The 14,961-nt window shown below is 38.2% G+C and overlaps 1 protein-coding gene across 5 annotated transcripts in view; it reads right to left on the minus strand.

The window, feature by feature from the left end:
* Positions 1-14,961, minus strand: part of ACTR3B (actin related protein 3B) — a 45,712-nt gene that overhangs the window by 13,887 nt on the left and 16,864 nt on the right. For 3 of the 5 annotated variants that reach the window (XM_054021172.1, XM_054021168.1, XM_054021169.1), the window contains 7 exons: positions 12,496-12,620; positions 11,268-11,378; positions 9,883-9,978; positions 9,618-9,725; positions 7,744-7,887; positions 6,671-6,844; positions 3,119-3,211 (listed from right to left, as the gene is read on the minus strand). In XM_054021172.1, the coding sequence (XP_053877147.1) occupies positions 3,119-3,211; positions 6,671-6,844; positions 7,744-7,887; positions 9,618-9,725; positions 9,883-9,978; positions 11,268-11,339 (687 nt within the window). In that variant the 5' untranslated portion in view covers positions 11,340-11,378; positions 12,496-12,620. The remainder of the gene's footprint in view (positions 1-3,118; positions 3,212-6,670; positions 6,845-7,743; positions 7,888-9,617; positions 9,726-9,882; positions 9,979-11,267; positions 11,379-12,495; positions 12,621-14,961) is intronic. The other 2 variants (XM_054021171.1, XM_054021170.1) reach the window with 2 other exon arrangements.

Genomic DNA, 14,961 nt, shown 5'->3' on the forward strand with positions numbered 1-14,961 from the left:
TGGTGGGTGGACTTGTCCCCTGTTGCCCTGACTGAGCCCAGGTGGAAGACGCGCCTCTTATAGAATCATAGACTCTCAGGGTTGGAAAGGACCTCAGGAAGTCATCTAGTCCAACCCCCTGCTCAAAGCAGGACCAATCCCCAGACAGATTTTTACCCCAGTTCCCTAAATGACCCCCTCAAGGATTGAACTCACAACCCTGGGTTTAACAGGCCAATGCTCAAACCACTGAGCTATCCCTCCCCCCTTATCAGTCATTCACGGGATTTCTACCTTCTGAAAGTTCAGCACAATGAGAAAGGGCAGCACAGCAGGGAAGCCCTAAGATCTCTCAGCCAGAATGGAAAATCTGTACGTGAGTGAAAACCGGTGAGAGGGAAAAGGAACAGAATGGAAGAGAGAGAGAACAACAAAAGAGTGTGATCTACTAACAGTGTCCATAGGGGACATCCTAAGGGAATCTATAGTACTGTGTTTAGCTTTTAAGTTACTGCTGCATTCTAGAAATACTTAAGATACACAGACAGGGATCAGAGTGGAAGAAAGCCTATTACTTAGTCACCAAGTAAAAATCCCCACTAGACGCTATGATTTCTGGACTGGTAGTTCACCTCAAACAGTTTCCTTCTATTTTCCTTTCCCCTATTCCAAGTACAGAAATAAAATCATAAAAATAAGCCTCTGTATTATGTCTTCTCTCTGCTTCCAGTCCCTAGTGACCTGCCCATCATCTTCCATCTAAGGAAAGAGCAGCACTTCCCATCAATTATTTTGGAACTATTAACTCCATGTAAAGAGAGACAAAGGAATCAATGCTTCCCAGAAGTAAAGTCAAGATGGAGTAACAGGAGTTTAAAAAAAAAAAAAAAACCACTGGCAGTACTATGCCTAAAAAGTAATAAAGTGAACAAGGAGAAAAGGCAAATAAATATCTCACTTGGTGACTTAGCCAAGGAAAGGTTATTTGCCAGGCTGACTTTGATGCTAAAAAGGGGAGCCAGATTTAGCTTTTATAAACTAGCGAAGTGGCAACCCTGGTTAGTGCATGCAGCCATGCCATCTCATTGTGATCCTGACAGACCTCAGATTAATTCAGCATGGAACTAATCAATATTTGACAGGGAGACCAACTTCTCCCCAAAAAAGAAACACCTACATGCGGAGGAGAGTGGTACTAGCAATTCAGGAGGTGGCACTAATCAATTCCCTAGCACTGGGTGCAGGAAATGCCCTTTTGGAGTTGTGGTCTCTTAGAAAAAAAGAAGTATGGACAGACTAAATACCTGTGGGCACTGAAGCTCTCATTAGATTTTTTACAAAACTAGAAAAAAATTAATCTTGGGGTCCTAATCAAAATGCCAGTTATCCCAACTGTGTCAACTTTATACAGTATTTTTTACTTCCTGTCCTGAACTGTTGTGCAGACTTGCTGTGCAGGGTTCATTAGGTCTCTATTTACAGAAGGCACTATAGAAATAAGATATTTTTAGCAAGCAAAGAAAAAGGAAGAGTGCATTAAAAATGGAGACTTCAAATAAAAAAAACGCACTCAAGTCTGGAAAGACCAGACTGAGCTGTTAAGTAAATAAGCCACTCACAAATTTGGTCACAAAACATCTACTGGTTTCAAGTGGCCCCGAGAGCTGACTTAGGGCTTGTCTACACTACCGCGTGGGGTTGATCTAAGATACACAACTTCAGCTATGTGAATAGCGTAGCTGAAGTCGACATAGATCTATTTACTTCGGTGTCTTCACTGCGGTAAGTCAACAGCTGACGCTCTCCCGTCAACTCCGCTTGCGCTCCTCATTCTGATGGAGTACCGGAGTCGATGGCAGAGCGCTCAGTTGTTGATTTATCGTGTCTATACTAGACGCGATAAATTGACCCCCGCTGGATCAATAGCTGCCCGCCAACCTGGCAAGTAGTGTAGACGAGCCCTTACTTAGCATACCTGCTTTACTGAGCAAAATGTTTTCCAGCACCATCCCACATACACCACCTTTGAAAGGCCAACATTACTATGTAACTCAGACACCTCAACAAACACCACCACATTCAACAACCAGGGAAGATGCATTTGAGGTCAGCTGTGAGGAGATCAAGCTATCTTCTTAGTCAACTTAGGAGAAAACCATCACCACTTATATAGGTAAACAAACAAACCTCCACAATAACCTGGCATCTTTTACTCATCTGAAGTGCATCACAGCTGCAATGGTGAAAAACAACGAACATAGGTTGTCCTTCCAACTCAGAGAGAAAGCTCACTGCAGGCCTATGTTTTAAAGTCAGACTGAGGATTTATGGGCTGTAGTTAAGGAATCTCCATTTTCATATTCTAACAAGCCGGTAACAAAGATCTCTCTTGGCTGAGGCCTGATAAACGTATACAGGGTTAATAGCCTGGATTACGTCACTATTTTTTCTTCTTTACATATTTTAATACCTAGCTTTAGTATTTAGCTATTTGGGGGGAAGGGGGAGGGAAGGGGGAAATGCAAGAGTCAAGATTACCAAAAACATACAAGTTTTCAAGCCATGGTATATTAATAAATTTCTAGGAACTCAAGTTATAATCCCAGCTCTGCTACAGACTCCACATGTGGCTTGGGCAGGTTACTTAACTTCTCTGCCTCAGTTCCTCCATTGGTAACATGGAGATAACACTTACCGATTTCACATGGCTGTTGCAAGAATTCAAGTGCTTCAAAAATGAAAAACGGTAAATACTAAGTACCTTTCAATAAGAAATCCAAGTTATTTGGATTCCCGCAGAAAGTTTTTTTCTAGTACACCTCTACCCCGACATAACGCGACCCGATATAACACGAATTCGGATACAACGTGGTAAAGCAGATCTCCAGGGGGGCGGGGCTGCGTGCTCCGGCAGATCAAAGCAAGTTCGATAGAACACGGTTTCACCTATAACACGGTAAGATTTTTTGGCTCCCGGGGACAGCATTATATCGGGGTAGAGGTGTAGTACTTATACCTAGAGCTTGCCTTTCCCATACCAGATGGGAATGGTACTTACATGATTAAATAGTTCATTGTGAGAATATGGGCCTTTAATTTTCAGGTGAAGTGAGTCAGTCTTACCACAAAAAGACCATACCTTATATAATGGACGACGAACATCAATGGGACAGTTCTGTATAACTTCATCAACTACATCCGAAATGGATTCCATAAAATCTGGATTAGCAAGCTAAAAGAAGTGGAATACAGACATACAAATGACATGAGAGGACTCTAGAGTTAATTTCCATGAACAATATGTTACAGCAACATTTTTCTGTAAAAAATTCACAGGGGCTGATGTTGCTTCTCCTTATTCAATATGGTATGTACTTGTAGTGACCAAAATAAACTCCTCCATATAAATAAAAGGGAAATAATGCCACAGAGGTGTTAAAAATTTTTACTGTTGTAGTAAAATATAGGCTTTATTTCACTCTCCAAATCTTTAGACTAATCTTAATATTTGCCCTGCCTCAACTCCAAATCGTGTATTTCACTGCCAATAGAGTTGTATATCAAGAGGGTATATCAACAGATATGTAAACATACACAATCTAAAGTTCATGTGTGTGTGTGTGTGTATATATAGGACATATAAAAAATTAAGATTGAGAAATCAAGCACTCATGCTTTAGGAAATTAATTATGAGCTCTTCCGCAATATTAAACTCAGCCATATTGCGCATATTAATAGCATTTACATTTAAGGAAAAGGGACAGAAGAAGATATAACACATATGCAGCATGGATAGATTAACATTGAGGCAGGAGAGAGATTTGGAATTTTCTGACTTCAGTGCTAGACATCTTAACCCTAATGTAACAATGCTCCTGTTCCGCTATCTGCAGGGATTGAACGTGGGATCTCTGGATCCAAAAGTTTACTGAGCTAACGAATAAGGTCCACTAGCTCAGAGGCAGTAGCAGACTCAAATCTATAATAAATTATCTGGCCACTAGAGCGGTCAGAGAGCCACAATGTTAGCATGGATCACTCCAACACTGCATTAACATTAGTTTAAATTCCCTTTAAAAAAAGGTAAAACAAGTCTTGTTCTTATTTGTACATGGCCAAGCACACACTCAGTTAAATGCAAACCTGGCTAACGTCCTCTAAAATTGAAGAGCCAAATGGCCTGGTATCCAAATATTCAAGTGTCCCAATATCTTTATGTAAGTTAGACTTAATGGACATGGTTTTTCTAAGGCTGTCTTACACTACGAGTTAGGGCTGTGATTCCACTGCTCACATGCACATACTTGAGCTGGCCATCACTGAGCTAGCGAGAATATAAACAGTAGGGTAGACACAGTAACACTAGTAGTGGCAGCAGAGGTACGGCTGAACCGTGCTGAATACAAGTCTTCTTGAAACCAAGGATACGTAGTCAGCATGGCTCTGCTGTCTCTTTACTACCACTCCCCACGCTCCCACTGCTACATCACTATTTATACTTGCTCTAGCTCGATGAGAGACGGCACGAGTATGTGTACACAAGCACTACACACCAGTAGCTTGCAGCCTAAATTAATTATAGACTTTGCTCACATGTGGCAAAGTAATAGAGAGTTACAAGTCAGTGATCAAGTCACTCCAATAGATGAAAATAAAGCATTTCACCACAGCTGGGACCATCTGTGGTGTGTTTATTAAAAATGTCACAGGATATGTTTCTTGCAGACCCTGCACCACGGTGTGGCATGAATGGACTGAAGCATTTTTGTTTAGTTTTGTTTTGTGTTTTAACAGAATTGACACATTCAGCTGGCATGCCAACCCAATTCAATCTGGGGTAGGGATCAGACATTCAACAGTGGTTCTACTCCAGAATCCGGGAGCAAAGTGCAGGCAGTGCACTTGGCCTCCTGTCATGTCAAGATCAGTGCTAGAAGGCTCCAGAGGGAACTACACCCAGCCTGCCATGTCTTTGTAATAATGTAGGGTAGGGACCTGAAGAATGATTAAAAACACTTAAAAAAATTAAGTGAGCAGAGATCTTAGGACTTTCAAGGATCACAGCCCTTCACTCAGATGCTAGGGATGAATATGGGCTTAGAGGTGCTGTCTGAAGCCAGTACCAACACATAAGACGACACATATGGGTGAAACTTTTTCATATTGTGGACACTTCTCAGAGATTCCCTTATGGGCCAACTTTTCCTTCCAATTACAACACTTTTTGGTGACATACATTAGTAACATTCGGGCAGTATAAATGAGACAAGATGAAAATAAACGTTTCTTTAATGGGGATGGATGCAGCGGTTACATTAAATTCCCCCACATTTTGCACCTGTTGTTTTTCCCCTCTTTAGATATATGATTTTTGTGTTTGTCAGTACCAGATCTCCACAACTGCCATAGCCAGCATTATTCTATTCTTTCCTGATCATGCTGCAGCTTGGATCTAGCTGTATGTTCAGTATCTTTCCAATTTTGATCATGATTGACTTTACACCAAACATGTAGCATTTGCACAGATGTTGAAAGGGTTCTGGGTTTTTTGTATTTAAAGTTTGGATGTCAAAAAAACCCTTCTGTGTACCCTATAAGAGCTCTAAACAAGATACACCCAGCAGGAAGAGTAAGTGTTTTCAGGGTGGATAGATGCTTTAGCATAGTCCAGAATCACTGCAGTATACTCCATGACTTCAAGCAGGTGGGCTAACTCACTGAACCATGCACCAGAAAACCCTTTCCAGCCACAGGATTGCCATCCCTTTCCTTTCTGGGTTCAGTTTTATTTCTTCAGATTAAGTTGTTTAACACAAGTTCAACATATCGATTATGTCCTTTTCCCCTCACCCAGGGTCTTTTGCAGGAGCCTACCTACCACCTACAGGATTCACTCCACAGGCTGTCTGCCTGGAAGAAAGGTGAGCATCTCTGCTTCCTAGCCTTCGCCCTGTACGCTATCTGTCTGAGTCATATAAACTGGGTTCTTTCCCCTGCCATGGGGGGCCTACTTGACGCAGCTCTCGCAAGTGAATTACTTGCTGTGCGGGTTGTTTGTTAGGTGGGAAACATCATGACATGTCAGTTAGGCTTATACAATCAATGGTAATTTTAAATCTACTCAGACCTGCTTAATGACAACCAATTTTAAGAGACTTGATTCAAGGATGAATTTGGCCTTCAGTTTTACAAGGACAGTCACTATAATAGGATCTGTTTATTGGAGTTTCCTTACCTAAAAGGCACCTCAAATATAAGTGTCCAAGAATTAAAATACTACTTCTGGTAAATTGCTATAAGCAGGAGTGATGTTCAAAGGGTTTGACTATACAACTAAATATGCTGTATATAATTCATGAAGTTTGCAAATTTAAACCAGTATTTAAAAAAAAAAAAAAAAAAAGCCTCAGTCAAGATCTGAGATTTCAGGTAAATGTTTTTTGTTTTAGTTTATGTTTCTGAAAAACTGAAAGATTTAGACATTATATACCTCAACAGGAAAAACAAAAGATTAGGCAGTTATCTACCTATTATTGTGCATCTGTGCATATATTAACCACAAGTCTTCCAGCCCTCTCAGACAAGGCTTACTGGTATTAATTTCCACAAGGTGGTGCTCTTGCATCAAGAATTATATTGCACTTTTTTTACAAAAAAAATAAAAATGCAATGCTAGGCACTGTTTCTTACCTCAGGATGAAAGAAAATTTCAGGTCCAAGAAACCTTTCATAACCAATATCTATAGTGAATTTATTTTTGTTGATTGCATTGATGCCTGTGTACTGTTTGATCCATTTTTGTGGATTTATATCATATTTGGCAAATTCTTTTACTATGTCAGGGCAAATGTAACAATATTTTTCCTGTAAAGAAATACCATGCATTAAAAGTTGCCTAAATTGATCATACGTAATTATTAAATACATTAAGGAATATTTCAGAAAAACAGTGAAAATTACTTAATTGGAGAATCAAAAGCAAGGTCTAAATCTATTAACCTACGATTCACATTTGGTAACTACTGTTCTTACAATTCTAACCTTATTCTTAAGGAACAGACTGGTCAGGAAAAGTCCTACATAATCAATTGGTAAGGCCCCCAATCCTGCATTAAGAGATGCACAAGACCCCATTAATTTCAATGGGGCTCCGCACTGGCAAACTCCTTAACTTACATGGAATGTCTCTGAAATCGCTCCACCTGTATGCATTTCATAGAATCATAGAATATCAGGGTTGGAAGGGACCTCAGGAGGTCATCTAGTCCAACCCCCTGCTCAAAGCAGGACCAATCCCCAATTTTTGCCCCGATCTCTAAATGGCTCCCTCAAGAATTGAACTCACAACCCTGGGTTTAGCAGGCCAACGGTCAAACCACTGAGATATCCCTGGTGATCATCCCAGTGATATTATGCAATATATGCAAGACTCAGAGGTCGAGGTTTTATGGAGAATTTTCTTAACTAGCATAGTTCAAATTTGAAGCAAATACTAAAGCCTGAATCAAATCCCAATTTCACCTTTAAAACACGTACATATTAATTCTAAAGAAAAGTCTTGCTTGATAATTATTCATATTTCTCCTGGTTTCCGCTTTACATCTTTTCCCCCTCATTTTGTGAAGAACTTAAATAGAAGGAAAAGTATAGTTAGACAATTCCTATATTTGTATATGTAAAAAGGGTCACTGGCAATATGTTAAAACAAAAAACAAAAATCTACCTCTCTTAAAAGAAAGGTAAATTTCACATCAAATTTTTACCTTTATGGCTTTTGCTGTCTCCAGAGATTGTTCAGGGGGAATTCCTACCTCCCTCTCCCTTAGGATCTGCTGAATGAAATATGTAATATCTCTACCTGCAATAGGGATATGTTTGATGCAACTTCCAATTACATAACCTTCTGCCTATGGAAAAAAAATGCTTAGAAAAAGCTGGTGTATGAAGTACCAAAAGTTAACAGCAGAATATAATTTCATTTTTTTCCCCAGCAGCTTCTTGGGTTTTTTAAAAAAAAACTAAAAGTGAAATTTTGGCACCTTTCAAAGTGACCTCAAATTTGTAAACCCTAATGATGCTAGATGCTACTTTCTAAGGCCCTTGATTACTATTTGCAGAACTGATGCTGCTTAATATTATCTAATACAAAAATCAGCAGTGAATGTAAAAAAAAAAAAAGTTAAAGGATAATCTTAAATGCATGCTGAAGATAGAGACGTTCCAACTATGAGGTCTTTTTCAGGAATGATCTAAAAAGGCAAAAAGTATTCATGAGAAGAGAAAGTAGGTAACCTGCATGAGAGACTGAAAAATGGATAGAGAAGAACAAAGGTTACAAAAAATACCGAAGAAACAACAACAAAAACTATTAAAGGAAGGGAAAGTGACCAAAAATCACAGTAAGGAAAAGTGATGTTTTAAAATGCATTGTGAAAAAGGTAATAAATAAAGACAAGAGAAAAAGGAACAGGGTAATATATTGGCCATAGCTAGTAATAGTAAACACAGCAATGACTATTCATATGGCAAGCTTGTGTTGTTTCTAATAGTTCCCATTTTAAGTTCCGTATAGCAAATACTGCAGGGTATAGATAACTACCAACATGCAATAAGCTTAAAAATGTTAATGGAGCCCACAGCACTATAATATATGGCAGTACTTAGATATCATTCAGGCACATTACCTGTTTCGCAAATATACTGGATGGCATAATTGGAACAGAAATTAGAGTGCATAAATAATGATTACATCTTTGTATCCTGAGAGGTTTAGACAATTAGAAATTGACTAGATGCTTGTGTTGTATTTATATAAGCTTGCCTTTGTTTCACACAAGTAACGTGCACTCTAATTTTTTTGAGAATAGCATAAGGAAATACCCCATATGTGAAAGGAAGAATACTATACAAATGTCCAGCCAAAAACTTTTTGGATATGGAACTCAACACACAGAAAAGTGCTACTCATTCAGGCAAAGATGAAATCTCTCCATCATGTGAGAATATCCACTACACTGACCAACTTTCTAAATTTGAGCAGTATTAACAAATATTGGTCATGGGAAAATTTTGGATACAGCAGGATGTGTGGACAGGATTTATACAAGAATAGGAATCTCCAATAGGCATATTGGCTCCTTTTTCATGGCCTTCATATCGGAAGACAGGATACTGGGCTAGAGGGACCTATTGGTCTGAGCCAGTATGGCAGTTCTTACTGACCTCAAAGAGAAAAAGCTGTAATGGTATTTAATGAACTTGGATTTCAATTTTTTCCAAAACCACAACTACTGTAACCACATTATGAAGACTCATTTGAAAAATGCTGACTTTTTTATGTAAAATATCACCACTATAAAGTTTAAAATTTTAAAAATCTGATTTATAGTTACATATCTTCTATTGCATAAATTTCTAATGCATTATCTATAATTTGGTCCTAAAATTAATATGACAGTGTCCCTTTAACACATTATATATACACATTCCTTTTCCCTAACCTCCACTACTCCTCCACAGTGTCACCATTAATATCCACAAAATCTGGAAAAAATAAAATTGGTCTATTAACTGAAGACCAAGAAAACTTTCAGTCACACAAACAATTTAAGATCTTAAACTGCATCCTACCACCTACCACAGGAATTACATGTGTTACTCCATCACCACTGTCAATGACTATTCCTGTTAATGTACGTTCGCCAACCTGCCGTGAAGTCCAAGATGCGGCTAAGGCCAACACTGCCTAGATAAGAAACAAAGTTAATATTTAGATATGGATAGAACATGTTAACAGATAATCTTAGAAGATCCTGCTTCAAACATTTCAGGTATATGCTTGCAGAAGACCATACATACTCCAGCTATACTGTACTTTAGAAGTATAGATTCACTTTGTTCACCTGAACAGCAATGTAAAGTCCTGGTACGTTAAAAGATTCAAACATGATTTCTGCAAGATACTCTCTGTTTTCTGGAGTGTTCAGTGGAGGTTCTGTCTGTAAAGAAAAGTCACCTTATTAAATATCAAATGCAGTTCAGACTTTATTAAACTTGGCTCCTGATGCAGCAGTAACCAATTTTTCAGTTTATAAGTGCGCTCAAGAATCCCAAATAAGTCCCAGGTAAATAGACCTGATCCATTTACTCTTTGGCCGGTAGACACAGACCCAACCTTCCACAACATGGTTGTTAACATTTCTTTGAAAAATTACTGATGATTAGCAAAAAAGTTTGGTTTGACATGTGAACAGAAATGACACTGTGAGCACAATAAGTAGTATGACTTTGACATATAAGTACATGTAAGGAGGAAACACATCCAGAGTAAGAAACTGATCCTGCAAACACTTCTGCAACTGCCTAACTTTCCTACCGTAAATGGTCCCATTGATCTCAACAGGACTACTCACCATAATAAAGTTAAACACAGTGTATGTGTGTTTGCAAGACTGGTGTATAAGGGATAATCTGCATTATGTACAGGGAACAAACTTAACGTCTAAGGATTCTTCACATCGCTGCTACTCCTACCTGGGATGGGATGAATTACCAAGGAAAACAGATGAAAGAATGTGCATTAATTTTAAAATAAACTAAAATTAGATTATGTGGAATCCTGCAAAACAAACAAGGAAATCCGGTTGCATACAACTACCTAGTGTAATAAATTACAACCATCTTTCCAAACAATTCATATAAACAGCCTGATGTTTAGTGGTGAACAAGTTTCAAGGCTGATCCAATTTGGGACCTTAACTACTTAACAGTGGTCTTTATTTTAAAAAAAAAAGTCCAGCTATGAATTATGTATTCTTTATATTTATCTCCTCCTATGCAAAACCACTGATTTTTTAAAAAGCATTTTGCATTAAGTAACTAATTTCATCTTCAACAGAAACCTTTCACAGAAGGTAATACATAATTGTGCACGATTGCTAACATACAGCATATTGCTAAGTGACATTTCCCCCTATTTCACTGTAATGCTTTATTTTGTTTGACTGAAGTCAGCCAATTATTTTAAGCAGCATCTGTAATTCAATCAAACCATCCAAAGCTTTTTTAAAAAAATAAAGCCCAAACCAAGAAGCCTGTTTCAGAAGTGTACTGGAAACTGGCTCTAATGCGATTTTATATATTATTTCTACAACAATAAAAAAAAATGAAAAGTTACAAAAGGCTTCTAGGCTTTATATACATAACAAAACCTACTTGAATGTTATCCACCACAATTATACCATCTCCCATTTGTGGAAGCATTTTCTTACCCAGTTCTATTACTCACCATTAAAAAGTAATGATCCTCGGGTTCAGCGCGAAGATATTTAAAAATTACTTGCTCCATGAATCTCTCCATGAGATCCCAGTCTTCAACAAGACCGTGTCGTATGGGCCACTGAAGCAAGAGAACATTTTAAACATGTCAGTGTATGAGCCAGTAGGTAACAATACAATGAACACGGGAAGCAAAATCCTAGTATCTATGAGAACCATAAATACTCGCCTATAGAAACGTTGCGTCACTGTTCTACTTTTAAAAGAAAGCCAATAATTTTTAAGTCATCATCCTCTCCTGGATCTCTCATTATGATTCTGTTTGTGGATAGGGGACTGGACTGGGAGTCAGAAGACCTAGGTTCTATTCTTAGTTCTGCAACTGCTTTACTGTGTGACCTGGGCAAGGCACTTCACCTCCCTGTGCATCAGTTACCCCATCTGTAAACTAGGGATAATGATACTTCTGATCCTTTGTAAGCATTTTGCAATCTATGAATGATCAGAGGTAAGAAGACAAACCAAGACTTCAGTATTATATTATTTTAGACCATAGGTTCCTATAAGCAGCGGCTATCTTTGCATTTTGTTTAGTGCCCAGCACACAGTTGGTGCTTAATCTAATATATAAGAAACTAATATCGGAAATGTATTTTATGAATATTTAACATATACCTTACTTCATTAAGCCCCCACAGAAAAGGATCCTTTACAGGAAAAAGAAAAACTGACTCACAGAGAAATGGACTTATAGGATGACCCTGTGCACAGGGGCCAGGGGACATGTTCTGACATTTCTCAAAGCAAACTGATCAGCACCAAAATAGTCAGTAATTTTATCAATATAAGTCCCATATAATTTTCGGCAAGAGGAAATAAAAAGATTTGGTATCTATGACTATATTAGCTACTGACATTACAGGGGAAAAGAAATCGCATTATATTAATGGATCCTCCCAAAATGGATCTGTCATCAACTGTTGCTAAAGCATTGGTAGAACAACTATTTTAAACGAGGCCAACCAACAAAATTTGTACATGCTAAACTGAAGCCAACTAAATTCAATCCTTTCATTCTGCAACTTCAATGACTAGTATACTTAATGATAGCAAACTTCAGATAAGTGTTTATTTCAAATCTTCTTGAGAGGCATTTAAACAATCTACAATAATAAAAATATAGAGTCAATTCTAAAAGATTTCTGAAAGATGTTTAAAGCTTCATTATATATTCTTACTTTTGTAGCATAGGTAGGTTTATCTATGGCTTCATCTCCTATGAAGAAGTCTAGATCATCAACTCCCTTCAATACTCTCCTCTGGGCTTGGTCGCCTACTTTTGGTGACTCTCTGATTGCAATACCTAAATAAATAAATAATCCATCACAAAAGAATACATTGAAAATGAAACTCCTTTTCTAAACATAGAACAATGTGAGGTGTTAAGTGTTCCCCTTTCCTGCTTTAAATAAAGCAAACAAGGTTTCTTTTCTCAAAAACAAAGACTGGAATGTAGGAAGTGATAAGCTGACACTAATATGTTAGGGTACATCTTCAGTGCAGTGCAGGGGATTTGGTCACTTATCTCCAATTAACATCAGTGGGAGTTGCGCCCAAATCCCCTCTCACTCACTCACACCACTTTAAAAATTTAACCCATTACCAAGTATAGCGCTCAAGAGAACTGTATACTTTTGATTTCCAATCCAGTAGGCACTCCTGAAGTGAGGAAATGACAGGTTTTTCTGGGTCTCAATATACCAGGCAAGTTGGAGAATTAAGAAAAAGGGGAGGAAGTGGGAGCATGAAGAAAATATTCGAAAACATTAAATTACTGAGCCATTATTCTGGCTGGTAGAAAAAAAATCAATTTGCAGCCCTACAGAGAAGCCTATTGAGACATTCATGCTTGCTTTTAGCAGGAGGCACCTATCACTAAAATCACTAGCAGAAGGCTAGTGTAGACAGAAAGATTAAGCAGCAAGAAATCTAGGGCAAACTATAAATAAAAACAGAATAAAACGTAGCCTGTTTATTTACAATCTTGTTTCAGTAAGCCAGAATCACACACTCAACAACTTATAATGGAGAACAGGCAGTATGTAGAATAATCACTTAAGAATGCTTTTAATAGTATTATGCCAAAGGATTCTTCAGTTTGAAAACTTCTTTCAGAAACATACACCAGACCCCCACAAAATATTCCAATTGACAAAAGCAGGATTTATATTAAATTAATAGTTATGGGAAATATTTTCTACCATATGGTGAATACATAAACCTATTTAGCACAACACATACATATATCTTTATAAACTCTTGATTTAGAAAATTGCTTTAACACTTAAAACTATGTTAACTAAACTACATAGTTACTACACTGTAGTTCTGATAGAGAGTGCTTCCCCAGTTACTTCTTTGGACCTCTGGGTTTATTTAATATTTCCTTACCTTGTAGCATCTATCAAAAAAAAAAAAAAAGTCAGCATTCAAGACAGGCAAAAAAATACTGTGGACATTAGAAAACTAGATGTTTTGTTAGATTAACTGAACAAAGTCCCATAAACCTTTTCAAATACAGCAGAAGCATAATTAGCACCTCAAATTTAAAGCAATATGTAGTCCATACAAAGTTTTTAAGCTTAAGATACAAGACTACAAGACATTACTGAAATAAAGGAAAACTAAAATCAATGGAGTTTAGAAAGGTATCAACTTTAGATTTAAAAATTTTTGGTGTTAATATGGGCCAATAAAAAAAATAGGTAGCAAATCCAAATAATGAGATCATTTTAATATGCTATGGGCACAGCATGTACGCACCACAAAAAGTGGTGCAGTATATTCCTGATTCTTCTTCGAGTGATGGTCCCTATTGTATTCTATTGAGAGTTATGCACGTGCACCATGCCTGCAGAGCTGTTCAAAGTAGTATTGCCTGGCGGTCCACACATGCACTCTTGTATTGCCTTATAGTTTCTCCTGAGGCGATAAAGGGTGGGAAAGATCGTCCACGTCTCCAATTCCTTCTCACGGCCACATGGTCCAAGCTGAAGCTTCTGCTGCCCTCTCATTGTTAGTGACGCGTTTTCAAAAAATTTTACAAAAACAGTTCTTATTTTCATTCATTAGTTAAAATTTTATTGTTTTTCGTTGTACTTTGGTAATTCCTAGTATTTTTTATAATTAAGGATTTGGGATGCCGCTTCAGCAGTTTTTCTCCCCAAACAATCTCCCCCTCTTTTACCCCCACGCAGCTCCCAGGTCTGGGTACTGGTTTATGCTGAAGATGCCAGGATTCAAAGCCTGTGCTTCCTGCCCTCACTCATTTTCCATCAGCAACGAACACCAAGGCTGTTTATGTTGTTTGGGGGAAGGCCACATGGCAGTATCTGCCTCTCCTTCACAGCCCGTACACAGGAAGGCTGAGCTCTCCACCTCAAGAAGCACCCTATGGGCCCAAAGTCGGATCCTGGCCAGGAACCATCCCCATACATCAGTCTGAGCAATACAAGAGCACTCCCCGTACCCTGGAGCCTCCGTCCAGATCAACCAGTATCCGTGCTACAGACCCCGCATTGTGGTCTAGCCAGGAGCCATGGAAGCATGCACATCCCAGCTTCTTCTACTCTTCTCCTCCCTAGGAGTGAGCAAGAATGTTGAAAAATAAACCTTGCACCATACTCGGCCCCTGGAATTCATAG

This window comes from Malaclemys terrapin, chromosome 2, assembly GCF_027887155.1.
Source record: "Malaclemys terrapin pileata isolate rMalTer1 chromosome 2, rMalTer1.hap1, whole genome shotgun sequence".
Classification (NCBI taxonomy): domain Eukaryota; kingdom Metazoa; phylum Chordata; order Testudines; family Emydidae; genus Malaclemys; species Malaclemys terrapin.